This window comes from Pan troglodytes, chromosome 3 (assembly GCF_028858775.2).
Source record: "Pan troglodytes isolate AG18354 chromosome 3, NHGRI_mPanTro3-v2.0_pri, whole genome shotgun sequence".
Classification (NCBI taxonomy): domain Eukaryota; kingdom Metazoa; phylum Chordata; class Mammalia; order Primates; family Hominidae; genus Pan; species Pan troglodytes.
In genome coordinates, this window is record NC_072401.2 from 65,621,398 (window position 1) to 65,637,544 (window position 16,147).

At 33.8% G+C, this 16,147-nt stretch overlaps 1 protein-coding gene across 7 annotated transcripts in view; it reads left to right on the forward strand.

Annotated features, from left to right (window-relative positions):
- TECRL (trans-2,3-enoyl-CoA reductase like) overlaps positions 1-16,147 on the forward strand; it is a 136,187-nt gene that overhangs the window by 88,414 nt on the left and 31,626 nt on the right. For all 7 annotated transcript variants that reach the window (XM_016951639.3, XM_016951640.3, XM_016951638.2 and 4 more), the window contains 3 exons: positions 678-781; positions 8,705-8,820; positions 13,402-13,507. In XM_016951639.3, coding sequence (XP_016807128.1) covers positions 678-781; positions 8,705-8,820; positions 13,402-13,507 — 326 coding nt within the window. The remainder of the gene's footprint in view (positions 1-677; positions 782-8,704; positions 8,821-13,401; positions 13,508-16,147) is intronic.

Here is a 16,147-nt window from a genome sequence, read left to right on the forward strand (position 1 = left end):
ATTTAGAAAGTAGTTGAGACGTAGTTCTACTAACACTCAAAATTACACTTTTTGTTGTTTTGTTTTGTTTTCATTTTGAGGCAGGGTCTCTTTGTCGCCCAGACTGGAGTGCAGTGAAGCGATCACAGTTCACTGTAGCCTTGACTTCCCTGGCTCAAGCAATCCTCCCACCTCAGCCTCCTGAATTGCTGGGCCTACAGGCACACAGCACCATGCCTGGCTAATTTTTTTCTGTTTTTTTGTAGAGACAGGGTTTTGCCATGTCACCAAGCTGGAACTCCTGGGCTCAAGCGATCTGCTCACCTCAGCTCGACAAAGTTTTGAGATTACAGATGTGAGCCTTCACACCTGTTCTAAAATTACACTTTAAAAAATTCCTGTATGTTATTTGTTTAGGTCCTAATATGACATGTTCTCAGAAATAATAGGATAGTAACTAATGGTAGTCTAAATTTTGGGTAGATGGTATTGGGAAACCACTGTGCATTTGAAGAGTTGCTAGATATATGTTATAAAATGGCATTGTTCACATTTTGTTTTACTTTGAAGATTTCTTGTACATTGTAATTTCCATATTAAATTAATCGTTAGCTTTTACTGATTTTACACTAAGAAATTCTTTATCGTTATGCTAAGAAATTGTATAAAATAAAATTTTCTTGTTATTTTTATTTTAGGCGGGCCTTTTTTGAAGGACTACGTTACCATTCAAAGTATTGCAGCTTCCTCCATTGTCACACTGTATGCTACAGACCTAGGTCAACAAGTCAGTTGGACCACAGTAAGTGTTAATTTGAAATGTAATATACATTTCTCATATTTTGCTCTAAATAATTTATTGACAGATTAATTCTATCAATAAACTCATAGCGAAACAAAATGTACTGAAAGGTATTTTTAATTTTCTATTCTTACTATGACCAGTGGCCAAAGTTCTACTCAAGTATTGGAGCAATAGAAAAACCACAGTTTTGAAAAAGGAAGATAAGTTCCTTTTTTTTTTTTTTTTTTTTTTTTAAAGTCAACCCACTCTATGACTGGGAGCTTCAACTTTGTTACCAAAATACCAGAGGTTCGGTCTAGGTCCTGCTGCTCACTGCACAGAAAGCCAATGATGGTGATGACAAGTATTGCCAAGGAAGAAGGCATCACTTGGAAGCTGCCCCTGAGGAGATGGGAGCTCAGTCTCACATCCATCTGCCTGACTGACTAAAACTAGGGGTTTATATAGCAGGGAAGAAATGTAACAATGTGTAAGAAAACAGGTACTAGGGAGGGACAAGGAGGCATCTGGTGGGGTGATCTGATGAATTTCAGTTCTTTGATACTCTTTTGAGAGGGCTGAAGGTTCTCTCCTGAGGAATGAGCTTAGGTAGAACAGATACAAGTTTCAAACTTTAACAGTAATAGGGGTCAATTTCTACATTTATCCAAAAATTACTGTCTATGGGACTATTGGGCTGGTTTCATCTGCTCCACCTATGCTTTGTTATTTACATGGTATCTCCTTACCTTTTCCTTCTAGTAATCTAGGAACATCACAGATTCTTTTGACACTGGAGAGAAGAGTATAGAATATCCAGTTAAAAAGGAGATTCTCAGGCAGAGAAACAAACTTTTGGCAACTGACCATGAAAAAGTAAACTTCCTTCAGCCTGTGAAAATATTCTTTTGGCTCTTTTTGGGGGAAAATAGCAGGTGTTAAAATCATGGTATTTGAAAATGGCATTAGACGAATGAGGACTACATTGAAAAGACATAGAAGGTTAAGAGGCAGTGAAAATACTTGGTACTAGTGCACAGTATTGAAACACTCATGGGTAATAGAATAAATCAATGGAATAGCTTCAACAGCAAGAGGAAATGTTAATATGATATTTAGTAACAGAGGCAGTGAAAGAATTAATAAACAGTTTTGATATACAAAGAATAGTGAGCTCCTTTTCTTTCAATTACATTAAACTTCTGTTATTTGTATTATTTAAACTATGAAAGGTTTTCTTTGCAGTTACATTCCACTCCATATTTGTGATTACTTTTAATATTTTTCTATTCAAAATGACTTTTCTTTTTGCCACAATTAACAATCAACATTACCATTCATAGTGATTTGAGCTGTTTCTTTACAATTAAACAACCAATTTTTGTAAGTTTTACAAAGGTATGATAATTTATACATTAATATTTAATTGTTAATTTTAATCTAACACAAATTTAATTTTAAATTTATTAATTAAAATATTGCTACATCTGTGAATATTTTCTAACAGTCTTTCTTTTTAAGATATATTTCCCATGTAATTAATTAGTTCTATTTTATGTTTTCATTAAGAAAATATTTTCTGTGTGAAAAACTTTAAGAAATTAGTAGTATATATGCCCACAAAGGTGAGAAAAGAAGCTGCCAATGTTCTATGGTCGTGTTTGCAGTACAGTAAGGAGCTCAATAAATATTTTTTGAACAAACAAATAAATGAATATCAAATAAAAAAAAAGTTGATTTATTTTCCAAAGTATATTGAGCTTTTGAGTACTAACTTGTACCACTAAAGATTGAGTTTAGAATCTTATGAATTCTTATGAAGCACATTTTAATGTTTAGAAAACAACCTATAGAAGATGCATGCATTTGCAAATAAAGTTTTAATACTGTACTTAAATGTGATGTCTACAGACCTTTGCTTAAAGAGATTTTAGAAAAGAGTGTTTGGTCTTCAAAGGTTAAAATATTCACAGGGTCTTTGTCCACATTTACAACGAAAAGGGAACTCTGTTTACAGAAATTGTGTCAGGGTGAGCAGCATTAAACCATTAAATCATTAGAAATTTCAGCTTCATCACTTGGATAAGCACTGAGAAGAAAACACACTATAGTGGAATTATTTGACAATTGTACTAGAAAATTATAGCTTGTTTGAGAGGAAAATCATCTATGTGACAAAGAGAACTCTGCAAATAGGCTGGATATTTTTACATCAACCCCATGGATCACACATCTTTTTGCTCCAAATGAGTCAGTTCTATTAAATGCTAAAAATATACACATTACATTGCAATTACACCCATTTCATATCAACTAAATTATGCAACAAAAGTAATGTTTTACCACATATGACATTCTTGTTCATTGAAAAATATGAACATTTGTTCCTATAATAAATATAATAGGGAAATAATCTAATTTAGCAAGGTTAAAATTAAGATTTTAATATTTTTCTCCAACTAACAGTGTGTTAGAAAATATTGAGTAAAATCTTGCCTCATTTAACTTACTAAAAACTTAGGATAAAAGATTAATATGAAAATAAATATAACAATTCTCATTATATGAACACTGTTAATTAATTAAAGTTATGCAGTTTTCACCATTTTTGTATTAATTCATGTATGTATGAGTTAATGTGTGATTCTATACAATTTATCCCTTGTATAAGTTCATGTATCTAACACCAATGTCAAGATAGAGAATTGCTTCATCCTTAAGAAGGAACTTCTTCCTTTTTTGTTCGCATACTTACATACACTTTTTCCTATCCTGGAGTAACCACTGATGTGTTTTTCATCTCCCTATATTTGTCATGTGGAAAATGCTCTATAAAAGGATTCTAACAATATTTTGAGATTGATGTTAATTTTTCTGTAAGCATAGTGTCCTTGAAATCCATCCTGATTTTTGTTTGTATCAGTAATTGGTTCCTTTACATTGGTGAGTAGTATTCAGTTATATGGATGTAATGGACTTTGTTTAACCATTTACTCTTTGAATTACATTTGGGTGGTTTTTAGTATTTTGCTACTAAGAAATAAAGCTGCAATGAATATTAGGGGTATTTGTATGAACTTTTTAAAAAATTTATCTGGGATACAGTGTTGAGTCTTGAGAATTCTTTATGTAATGTAGATACGAGTCTTTGTATATGTGGTTTGGAAATATTTTCTCTGCTTCTTTAACTTGTCTTTTCATCATCTTAGCAGAACTTTTCACTGAAAGAGTTGTTTTCAATTTTAATGCAATCTAATTTATCAAGGTTTTCTTTTAAAGATTATGCTTTTACTTTCATATATAAGAATCCTTCAACTTAGTTCTAGGTCCTGGAGTTCTCTCCTGCGTTTTCTTATGAGTTTAGTAGTTTTATGTTTTACACTGTAATGATAGCCTATTTTTATTGTAAATTCCACATTTTTAATCTCTAAATCTAATTTTCTTCAATTTTTCTCATGTGTTCTATAACCCTTATTTATCTTTTTTTCTTACCTTATTTTGAACTAATTGTCATGCTGTCTTTTCTATTACCTTTGTGTTATTTTGGTATTTATATCTTCTATTTGACTAATTCTAGGGGTTACCAAAGAGATTACAGAGTGAACCCTTGAGATATTAAATGCTAATATACATTTTTACATTTGATTTTACTAAGGTAAAAATACTTCATAAATATTGAATATGACATTGAATGACTTTATATTTGAGCTCCTCCTGACTCATTTTCATGGTTTTGGTATAATATAATTTTCCATATATCTTAAATCCAAATACATTACTAAAATTTTATCTAACAAATACCTTATCCTTTAGACTTAACCTTTTTGCTGCGATTTAGTTATTTCTTCTAATGCTGAACTTACATCTGTCTCCTTCTCCCTGAAGAACATCTTTAGTGTTTTATTGTAGTTCTGTCATTGATGAATTATCTCCATTCTTGTTTACCTTAACATGTCCTTATTAACTTTTATTGTTAAAGAATATTTTTACATAAAAATAAGTTTATGTTGGCAGTTCTCTTTTCTTGACTTCACAATATTTTATTTTTTTAATTTCTGAATTCCATTGTTTCTGTTGAAAAGTCAGCTTTACTCCTTTGAAAGTAATGTGTCTTTTCTAAACAATTCTTGTTTGGTTTTGTTATCGGTAATTTGACTATGATATGCACAATTATCATATTTTTATTTACCTTGCTTTAGTTTTATCTGAGTTGGTGGTTTCATGTGTTCATGCACGCATACACACATGCATATAATTTGAAAAATTAGCTACCATTATCTATTCAACTATTTCTTGTCCATTATTCTCTTTAAATTCTTCTTTTAAATTTTACATTACATTTCAATATTTTTCTTTTCAAAGTTTTTACATATCTGAAAATCTCAACCTTATCTTTCATTTAACACATAAGAGATAGTTTTTGTTAAAGTTTGTGTCTGATATTCCTGTCATGTGCATCTTCAGTTTTTTTATTTTTATTTTTGCTATTTCTCTTGGTTTTGCTCACAGTCTGTTTGGTCTTTGTATACCTGCATATTTCTAAGTACAGAAAATGTATGTGAAAAATTTTAATGATAGCTGAGACCTACGGTGATTTTTATCTTCTTTCAAATATAAGTTACCATCTTCTAAATGAATGAATTGTATTATTGGATCCAAGTCATCTTGATCAAATCAATGACTGAAATGATTTTAGGTTGAGCTTTAGAATCTGTGGAGACAGTTTTATGAGTCCACCTTCATCCTTCGGAGATGATGAACAACTATTTTTGTTTTTTCATTCCCAGGCCCCACCAAAAATCTGTTCTTATCAGGCTCATATGAGGCTTCTTATGCAAGGTTCAATCTCTTCTCTGGATCCCCCATTTCAAAATTCTTGACCTTCTAATTCCTCAATGACATTAAATCTCTGAAGGCTGAAAAGGCTTTTTTAAAATATTTTGATCAGTTTTTCTCACTAGACTCATTAGTATTCTGTGTTTGAATTATCTAGAATAGAAATCTCCATTATATGTTATTTATATGTCAAACTACAAAAAAAACACAATCTTTATCTAGCAGGATACTAACTTCAACAGTATTCATTAAGTACAAAGTGATCTTACTGTATTACAAGTGATAAATGCTCCCAAAACTTTATGCAACACCCTTATCTTCAGGAGATTAAGGTTAAAACTACTTTATTTTGTTTTCAACAATTCTGAAATATACATTTTTTTAACTGATGATAGCAATTTTAGAAAAAGAGATAGTAAATCCAACAATGCCCTAATAATGATAGCACTCATTTTTTTTTTCAAGATAAAACGAAATGCATTAAGCACAGTTTAAGCACATGGGCTCTCACCAATTCACAGTTGCAGCCATGTTTCAATGTATTTTTTAAGCAGATTATTACCTTTTTCTTTCTTTCTTTCTTTCTTTTTTTTTTTTTTTGGAGACGGCGTCTCGCTCTGTCTCCCAGGCTGGAGTGCAGTGGCATGATCTTGGCTCACTGCAAGCTCCGCCTCCCGGGTTCACGCCATTCTTCTGCCTTAGCCTCCCGAGTAGCTGGGATTCCAGGCACCTGCCACCACGCCCGGCTAATTTTTTATATTTTCAGTAGAGACGAGGTTTCACGGTGTTAGCCAAGATGGTCTCGATCTCCTGACCTTGTGATCCGCCCGCCTCGGCCTCCCAAAGTGCTGGGATTACAGGCGAGAGCCACCGCGCCTGGCAGATTATTACCTTTTTCAATTTGTACATATATCACGTTGAAGATTCCACTGAGGTTTCAAAGACTCAATTTCCTTGCTTGCCTAGTACAAATAATGAATTTTGTATTCAAAACAGAAGATTAGTTTAATACAGTTAACTTTTTGAAAGAGGAAATTTAAATACTATTTGATAATAGAAATAAATTGAAATTTCAATATAGTGTTTGTCTTCAAAATAAGAAAAAGGTGTATCTGCCTCTTTAGAATATAGTCTTCAGTATAATTCTGTATTATAGGGGAGTTTCTAGTCTGTAAGTTCTTGTGATGTACTTGGTTTGTATATGACTGCTTATCTGTTTACTTGATTGTATTTGGTTTTGATTTTGTTTTATTTCCCTTTAGTAGAAAAGACCAGTTCCATTTTCAGAAGACCGTATTAATATGTGTCTATCTAGCCCTCATTTTCTTCATCTTGAACTATTTTCTGATTACTTTCTAAGTTTAATAAATCGTCTTTTCCCCTTTCTTCTATTTGCACTGAAATAATTTTTTTAAATGCATTGTCCAAAAGTTACTTATCATTCTCTAGTGCTTTCAGGACATATTATTCATAACCCTCCATATTCTAGCAGAAAAATATTCTTTATAAAATATTAAGCCTTCTAAAACATATTTTATATACTAGTAGGCTCTCGAATTATTTTTGAGAGATGATTGAGATAAGATTATAGTTTAATTTCCTCTCATGCGAAGAAACTTCAGATCTGTGTTAGCATTTTTATTAAGTTAATAAAGAGTGACACTTGGTCCAAGTTAACTATTGTACACAACATTTTATACTCCTGATATATTCTTAGAGAATTTGCTCAAATTTGACTTCACTAGATCAATTGGTGTTGAAATAACTATTTTAAACATTTTACTGTACTAAAACAATTACCCTCTTCATTATTCCAGAGTTTTGGCATTCTATCATTACACATTCACAAGTGGCAAACATTTTCTTTATATCTGAATAATGGGGTATTTTGTAAGCCATAAATTACTACAGTCTCTCAAATGAGATTGATTTTTATAATGACTTGATCAGAAGTTGCATTGTTTTTACTTCTCACACACAAATCTTTCTTGGTACATGAGAAAATATATATATATTTCTAAAAGGCAGAATTATAACTGAAGAAACCTCCATATGTAAATTACTATTTATGTATTTGTGTGTAATTATGTATGTATATAAAACTTTTAATTGCACACATATATGTATATGAATATATATGAAACCATGCATATGTATTATTCATTCTAACAATCTTCTCAACAGAGCTGTGAACATGATTTCTAACCAATGTGGACAGCTAACTGCATTTTTGAGCAAAACATGCAGATTCAAATTTTTCTTAAAAAAAATGGTAGCAGATGAAGATGAAATAGTTAATGGCAGTCAAATTTATTATTGTTAAGTTGTTTTTTTTTTCTCTTTGAAAACTCCAAAGTAAATTACTTTCCCTTATCTGTCTAAATACTTCAGAGGAAATTTAACATGATTTTAGCACTAAAAAATCAAACAGTTACCAAATTTAGACCAGTTAGCCAATTAATCTTTTGCAATCACTTGGTCTTTTTTCAATTACCTTTCCAAATATTGTTAGTGTCTCTCTATAGCTCAAATATGGTTACCCCCACTCAGCTCAAGCACTCAAAAGTTAATTCTTTTAACCATACAACCAGACTCATTAGAATTAAAATACAAAATTTCTAATAGAGAAAACTGAATTGTTTCCATTTGAATTAGAGTCAAATCAATGGATTCAAGCTGACAGGCCCATGGAGGGTAGGGTAGGGAAGAAAAGAAAAAGAAAAAAGATACTCTAGCTCATTCAATTTATTGACAGGGACAGTTTATACAGAAGATTAAGTGTGTATTGGACTGGGCAAACACACAGAAAAATATATTAATAATCGTTTGTTTATTAAAATAAAATCTCCTTTTTTACTATATATGAAGAAAGAAACCAGTTTATTAGATTCAATTTTTATTTTTATTCCAAATTAACTGTACATATATTAGGCTTTCTCCCCCTGGTTCTTCCAAGGAAGTCATTATTTGCAATATCACTTAATCTAGTTACAAAATAATCTACCTGTTTCACCAATTTATGCAGTAGGCTAATACTCATAGACACAAAAGAACCTTAAAAACATCTATTTTTATCGTTTAATCTAAATCATGTTTTATTTTCAGGTGTTTTTGGCTGAATATACAGGACCTCTGCTAATATACCTCCTCTTTTATTTGAGGATCCCATGTATATATGATGGAAAAGAGAGTGCTAGAAGATTACGCCACCCAGTGGTACAGTAAGTGATACACACACACACACACACACACACACACACACACACACACACACCATACACGTTAAGGAGGGGATGAACTAGTAAGCAGGTAAAATATTAATAAAGGTTGTTACTAAACGCGATTGAAGTGGATATCATTTTATGGAAATGTATTTTAGATAACCACACATAGTGTATGTACACCAGCTTCCAAATTTGTAAACTAAGAACTATTAGGTATACCTTAAAATAGAGGTAATTTAACAATGATCACAGCTGTCAAGAGCAACTGCGAAATTCAGAAACGTAGTCAAAAGAAGTTTACAATTACAAAATTGAAAGACCATGTATAGGATATAAAATACAAATGCTTCCCTAAAAATGTATTTATTTATTTGGCAATGTTACATAGGAAAGAAATAATGACCTAAGTAATGAACAGGAAGAAAAAAGTTTACAAGTTACTTTTTATTTATTTTTATTTTTATTTTTATTTTATTATTGGTATTATTTTTTGAGACAGAGTTTCGCTCTGTCACCCAGGCTGGAGTGCAGTGGCCTGATCTCGGCTCACTGCAAGCTCTGCCTCCCGGGTTCAACTATTCTCCTGCCTCAGCCTCCCGAGTAGCTGGGACTACAGGTGCTTGCCACAATGCTCAGCTAATTTTTTTTTTTTTTTTTTTTTTTTTGTATTTTTAGTGGAGACGGGATTTCACCGTGTTAGCCAGGGTGGTCTCGATCTCCTGACCTCGTGATCCGCCCGCCTCGGCTTCCTAAAGTGCTGGGATTACAGGCATGAGCCACCACGCCCGGCCACAAGTTATTTTTTATAAGTCAAAATCCAAAATTAAATACCATTTTGAAGTATGACAAAAAAAGAGTAAGGCAGCCGGGCGTGGTGGCTCACGCCTGCAATCCCAGCACTTTGGGAGGCCGAGGCGGGTGGATCACAAGGTCAGGAGATCGAGACCATCCTGGCTAACACGGTGAAACCCCGTCTCTACTAAAAATACAAAAAATTAGCCAGGCGAGGTGGCGGGCGCCTGTAGTCCCAGCTACTCGGGAGGCTGAGGCAGGAGAATGGTGTGAACCCGGGAGGTGGAGCTTGCAGTGAGCTGAGATCGCACCACTGCACTCTGGCCTGGGGGACAGAGAAAGACTCCGTCTCAAAAAAAAAAAAAAAAAAAAAGGAGTAAGGCAATAAACAAAGTATTCTATATAATTGTGGTGTTTAGCATATTGTGAAAATAATCTTTCTCTCTCTGTCTCTCTGTAAGAAATATATGCCAAATTAAACTGAAAGAGAATATTTATTCAGGATGCTATAGTGGGATCTGGGGAGGGAAATTTGTTGAAAAAAAAAAAAAGACCTGAATAAATTTTATGCATTAAATAAACTTCAAGTGAATTAAGAAGCAAATTGTAAGTATTTAGGTCATATGGATACTAAAAGATAAAGAACTAATTTCATCCTAACTTTCTTACCTCGAATCAAGTTTTGCCTACCTTTAATTACAGTACTCCAGTCACAGTGACCTCCTTTCTTGTCCTGATTAGCTACTGTGTTAGTTCGTTCTCATGTTACTATGAAGAAATACCCAAGACTGAGTAATTTATAAAGAAAAAAGATTTAATTGACTCACAGTTCCGCAAGGCTGGGGAGGCCTCAAGAAACTTACAATTATGGCGGAAGGTACTTCTTCACATTTTCGTAAGTGAAAGGAATGACCAATTATTTTTAAAAGCGGCTGGGATAAAGAGATTGGAAGGAGAATCTAAAAGCATTCTTTTTTTTAGGCTAAATATGTAACATATACCAGATACGTAGCAAAGCATGAAAAAAGAAGTTTTCTTTAGTGTCATTCTCAAAGGAATTGACTCATATTTACATTTTTTTTTTTTTTTTTTTTTTTGAGAGAGGGTCTTGCTCTGTAGCCCAGGCTAGAGTGCGGTGGCTCAAATTATGGCTCACTGCAGCCTCACTCTTCAGGGCTCAAGCCATTTTACCACCTCAGCCCCCTAAGTAGCTGAGACTATAGGTGTACACACCATCACAACCAGCTAATGCTTAAAAAAAAATTTAGAGATGAAGTCTCATTATGTTGCCTAGGCTGTTCTTGAACTCCTCGGCTCAAGGGATCCTCCTGCCTCAGTCTCTCAAAGTGCCTGGATTATAGGCATGCATCACTGCACCAGCTTTACTATTCTTAAACCGAAATACAGCATGTTTGGTATCTAGATTTAGAAAATAATCACAGGGCTTCTCTCACCTAATTTTCAGGATGATGTTGTTTTAAGATGAATTCTTAAATTCCACATCCAATTGAAACACATTAAAATGTTTTCTCCAAAATTGCTTTGAATCATATTATAATGTCAAAAGAAATTTCTGCTAAGTTCATGTAGAAGGCAGATTTCTATATGTGACCCAACCACCACAAAGTTCTTCAGATCACTTAGAAACCTCCGCACATGGGGACTAAAGGCACATCTCCCATAGGAACTGTATCTGCATCAAGTATCTTATGAACCTGTTACCTGAACATTTCCTTATCTTCTTCAACAGAAACCAGAAACCTGGTGTAGCGCCATGCCTCCCTTGTTATTTGTAAAGTTGAAGCTGTGCTTTTCTGTGCTGTGCCCTCATAACCTGAACCTTACTTGATTTAAAATAAATAAGATTTTATCAATACTTTGGTTGGGAAAAAGAATTGGATTCATGCCTATTTATGGTTTTACAGTTAATTTAGCAATCCACAAAAAATAATCAGTGTTTGGAAGTTAAACATAATTAAGTAGAATAATAATATTTTGAAATAAAATCAGACTTGGTGAGTTAGCAGTGATGTGCATGATGGCATATATATAAACTAAGTCTCTAGCTGTATCTATCGAGGTTTCTATGCTCTCACGGTGTAATATAAAATAAGTGAATGTACTAATTTAGAGAAATCATAGCTTGAACCAAAATTTCTCACTTAGGGCTCTGCTACTTTGCTGCTTTATTATAAAACAAAAAAATTTTATTAGTCAAGGGTTTTTGTAACTACTTCTACAAAAGAACAATAAAATGAGGAGAGATACCAATTTCCTTAACTACCCTGTGTGCTCACAAGGCAGCTTCTTGTATCTGGACTTCTGCTTTTGTTTGTCTGACTTTCTAGAGAGCTCTTCCCCCAGATATTCATGATGCTTGCTCTCTCACCTTTTTCAGAATTTGTCTGCCATTATACTTATAGGTATCTGCACCACATAATACATTTATGTTACATAATAGGTTCACAGTTTTGTTTTTACGAATTAATGAATGATAAATTTGCTGCTGACTTAACCAGGTTAGTGTTTATTTAATTATTTGTTTTTCCTAAAGTCACCCTACTCATACCAGAAATCATTTCCACTAAAATCAACTCCCAAACGTATAAATAAACTCAATGTCTAATTTTATTATTATATAGAGTAAATGATATGCTGATTTTTATGTTCAACCTTTACTGGTTAAAGTATGTCATCAGTTGGATGCGGTGTCTCATGCCTGTAATCCCAGCAGTTGGGGAACCCCAGTCAAGTTGATTATGTGAGCCCAGGAGTTTGAGACTAGCCTGGGCAACAAGGTTTAACCCCATTTCTACAAAAAATACAAAAAAATTAGCCAGGCATGGCGGCATGGTCCTGTAGTCTAGTTACTCAGGAAGCTGAGGTGGGAGGATTGCTGGAGCCTGAGAGTTTAAGACTGAGAGATCATGCCACTGCACTGCAGCCTGGACAACAGAGCAAGATCCTGTCTCTAAAAACAAAAACAATGCACAAAAAGTAGGTCATCTTTGATCCGTATTGATTTTTTTAATAGCAACCAAAGTTTTTGAGATTTCACATTTTTATATGTAACAAAATAGGTACAAATCTTCATGAAAAATACATTGTTTATAGTATACCCAGAAAAATATACTGCTGTAAATCAATCACATTTTCGTTTACTTTTAAGATAGTAATTATATAAAAATGATAAGAAGAGGTGGTAACTTAGAGTACAGCAACACAAACAAACACACAAAGGGACAAAATTAGGTAGGAAAAAACAAACAAAACAAAAACAAAGCACAGAGCTACATTATTACTGCACAGAAAATGCAATTTAAATTTTCTCAATCTTAGTACTTGCTAAAGGACAACCAGACAATTAAAAAGTTATTCTGACTATTATAAAATGTCAAATACATTCCAACTAGGCTTTGGATATTTTTAAAACTTGTAAATTGTCTGTTTCAGTCGAAGTATTTTGATATGAACATATTTGCAATTATTATATTTATACCCACTCCTGGGACAGGTGTGAGCATAACAGTTTATGACTGGTATTATAAAATATTTCTAATGTCATCAGAAGTAAATTTATAGAGACTCTTATAACAGCTACTTTTGTTACTAAATTTAGAAAATTGTGAAAATAAAATATTAAAGCAAGTATTTGTGTTTTAGCTACCAGAAACAATGTTTCCTAATAGCTAGCATATTAAACTAAAAAAATTAAAATGTATCATGCATGAGGCAAGCCAGAACTTCAAAAGGATTTTCATGTTTATGTTTCATTTTTTTTTCCAGCTTGGCTTGCTTCTGTCATTGTATACACTACATCCGATACCTTTTGGAAACCTTATTTGTTCACAAAGTTTCTGCAGGACACACACCTTTGAAAAATTTGATAATGGTGAGGATGCTTTGTGTTTTTAATAATGATTGAGACATTTTATATGTTGGATCCTTTGCAAAATATTTAATCATTGTTTCCTTCTGAAACTTAGATTTTCATGTTTAATTGTATAAGTATACATAAACATTCTTTTCCTAAAATGCCACTCTTTTTGCGTGATATATTTAATTTGAACTTAACCCTGTAGAAAGATTTGTCATTACCTCATATTACAAGACAAGCTAGATACTCCTAGGAATCTTTTAATTTTGGTAATACTAAGCATTGAATTCAGATTATTTGAGTGCCACTTGTAGACAAGAATATCATATAAGAACGTTCCTACAAATATACATCTGTGTGGGATTAAAATGGTGATACTATATTCCATTACTATGGCAGTTGTCAATATGATGCTAGTGTGTTTGCTTTTCTAGAAATTGTGAACGCAACAGTTATGAACTATCAAATAACTACCAAAACATGAAAAAATATATAAAATATTGACATGGAAAATTACATTAGACAACATGTTGAAACTCAATTTTCAATTTAAGCTAAATTTTGTTTTTCAATTTAAAGTCTATTTTCAAAAAAAGGTTTGTCTGTAAAAAAAGTGTCCTGTTTTTTGTCAAATATCTGCTTTGTAATATCGCAACAGAACAGCCATTCTATTGCTGTCATTGCAGTGAAGTAGTAAACTGAAATTCTGAGACCTCAGAAGTCATTTAGGACTGCTTTTTTAATAGAAGATATTACAATTAATCAAATCAGCTCAAGATCACCATTATAGACTACAACTCCTAAATCCGAGCCATTTCCATTCCAGTCAATCAACATGTGTTACTACCAATTATCAAATAATTTATTTTTTAAATTCACTAATTGTTGGAAAAATATTAGTGTATCTTATGCAATTGATAATTTATGTTTTATTTTTAGTAATTCATTTATATTTACTACTTATAAAATAATTCTCACCAAATTTTTCTAAAATATTCTGTTAACTTGACATATATCACAAATATCCATTAATATTAGTACAAGTGGAGCAAAGAAATGCATTTTCTCAGTGATATCAAAATAGTATTTGTAAAATGCTTCTGTTACCATCTCCTTATGCCTTAGTTTAGTGAAGTCTGAGTTCTTGTCTCACAACCAAAAAGAATTAAGACACATGGCCACCAGACAGTGATTAGGGCAGAGTAGGATTTATTAAACAACATAAAAGCTCTCAGCAGCTAGAGGGTACCTGAAGAAGGTTGCCAGAAATGGGGATAAATTCTGGGCCTTTTATGTGGGAAAGACAAGGAAGTCTTCTGTGGCTTACACCCTAAGGGGAGGGGTAGAGATCCCCCTGGGGTTGTTGCATTGGCACATGCCTTGGGTTGGCCATAGATACTCCATCTTGGCTATTACTCATGAGTGCCTAACGAAAACCTGTGGAGGGGGGAAGGTTAAGCCACAATGCTAATGGCACTATGAGTTCAGGATCAGGATCAATTTAGTATGCATCTCAGTTCTTGTCTGTACCTGCGCAGGTGGCTGGAGAGTTTCTTCTGAGTAAGCATCTTGGTATAAGAGGAAATTCTTAACCACATTTCCTTCTGCCAGCTACATAATGGGTGGTTCAGGTGTGTTCTTGTAGGCATTGTCCCTCTTGCAAGACCTTCCATCTCTATCTGCCTAATCAGCCCCTACCTACCTCCTCTCTCATTCCCCACTCTGGAGTGTTAACCCTAACTGCCATTAGGAGGAACGGGGAGATAACTGCTCTGGCTTTTTCAGGCTGTGAGAGGGTGTTGTTCCAGAAAGGCAGAGGGATTCTCATGTGGTCCTAATTCTAGTACTTCGTAAGTCCTCCAGTATGCACATTTGAAAGTGTTTTCTCCTCCATTCTCCCATATTATCATTAGAAGCCTATTTAGGTCATTCAACGGTACTGCTGTCTTTCCAACTGGATAAGGCCTTCCCCTGTCTCTGGTATTATGTGAGATATGAAGCTCATATCCAAATTTCTTTACTGCTTGCAATGCTGCTTGTTTCTCAGCAGTGGTCAGAGTTTGATTTAAGAGTAACGTATCATCCTTTTAGAACAGTTTATATACATGGGTTAAATTCTGGAAGGCCTCTATAAAAGAGTGATGTTGGGGCTTGCCCAGAGTGAACATTAGGGTCTGAGGGTAAAAGGAGTCCCAGTGATCCAGGTTGTTCTTAAGGGGAGTGCAGGCTGAAGACGGATTGTTACACATATGGAAAGAGAGGGGAGAAAAGGCATCCTTTGGTCTGTCTTCCACTTTTAGGGTGAACTTGGATGGGGAGAGAGAGAGAAAAGGCATCTCCTTTCTCCTCTCCTCGTCCTTGTATCCTCTGGGTCCCAGTAACCTTTATAGGTGTCACCTGTGGATGCAAGTGTGACCTCCAACAACAGACCAGGAGGGCTGGAAGGTAGGAATAGTCACACTTACCTATGCTGCACCCCAGATCTCCAGTGTTGACCACCTTTGGGGTCCCTCAGATCTATTTCTTCTTTTGAGCTTCATACCCAAAGCTTCCCACTTGAAACTTGGAAAATACCTTGAAGTAATTGAACTGGGACAAGAAACATTAATGAAGGGTGGGGGGTGTCCTTAAATCTTTAAAGAGCATCCCTTCACT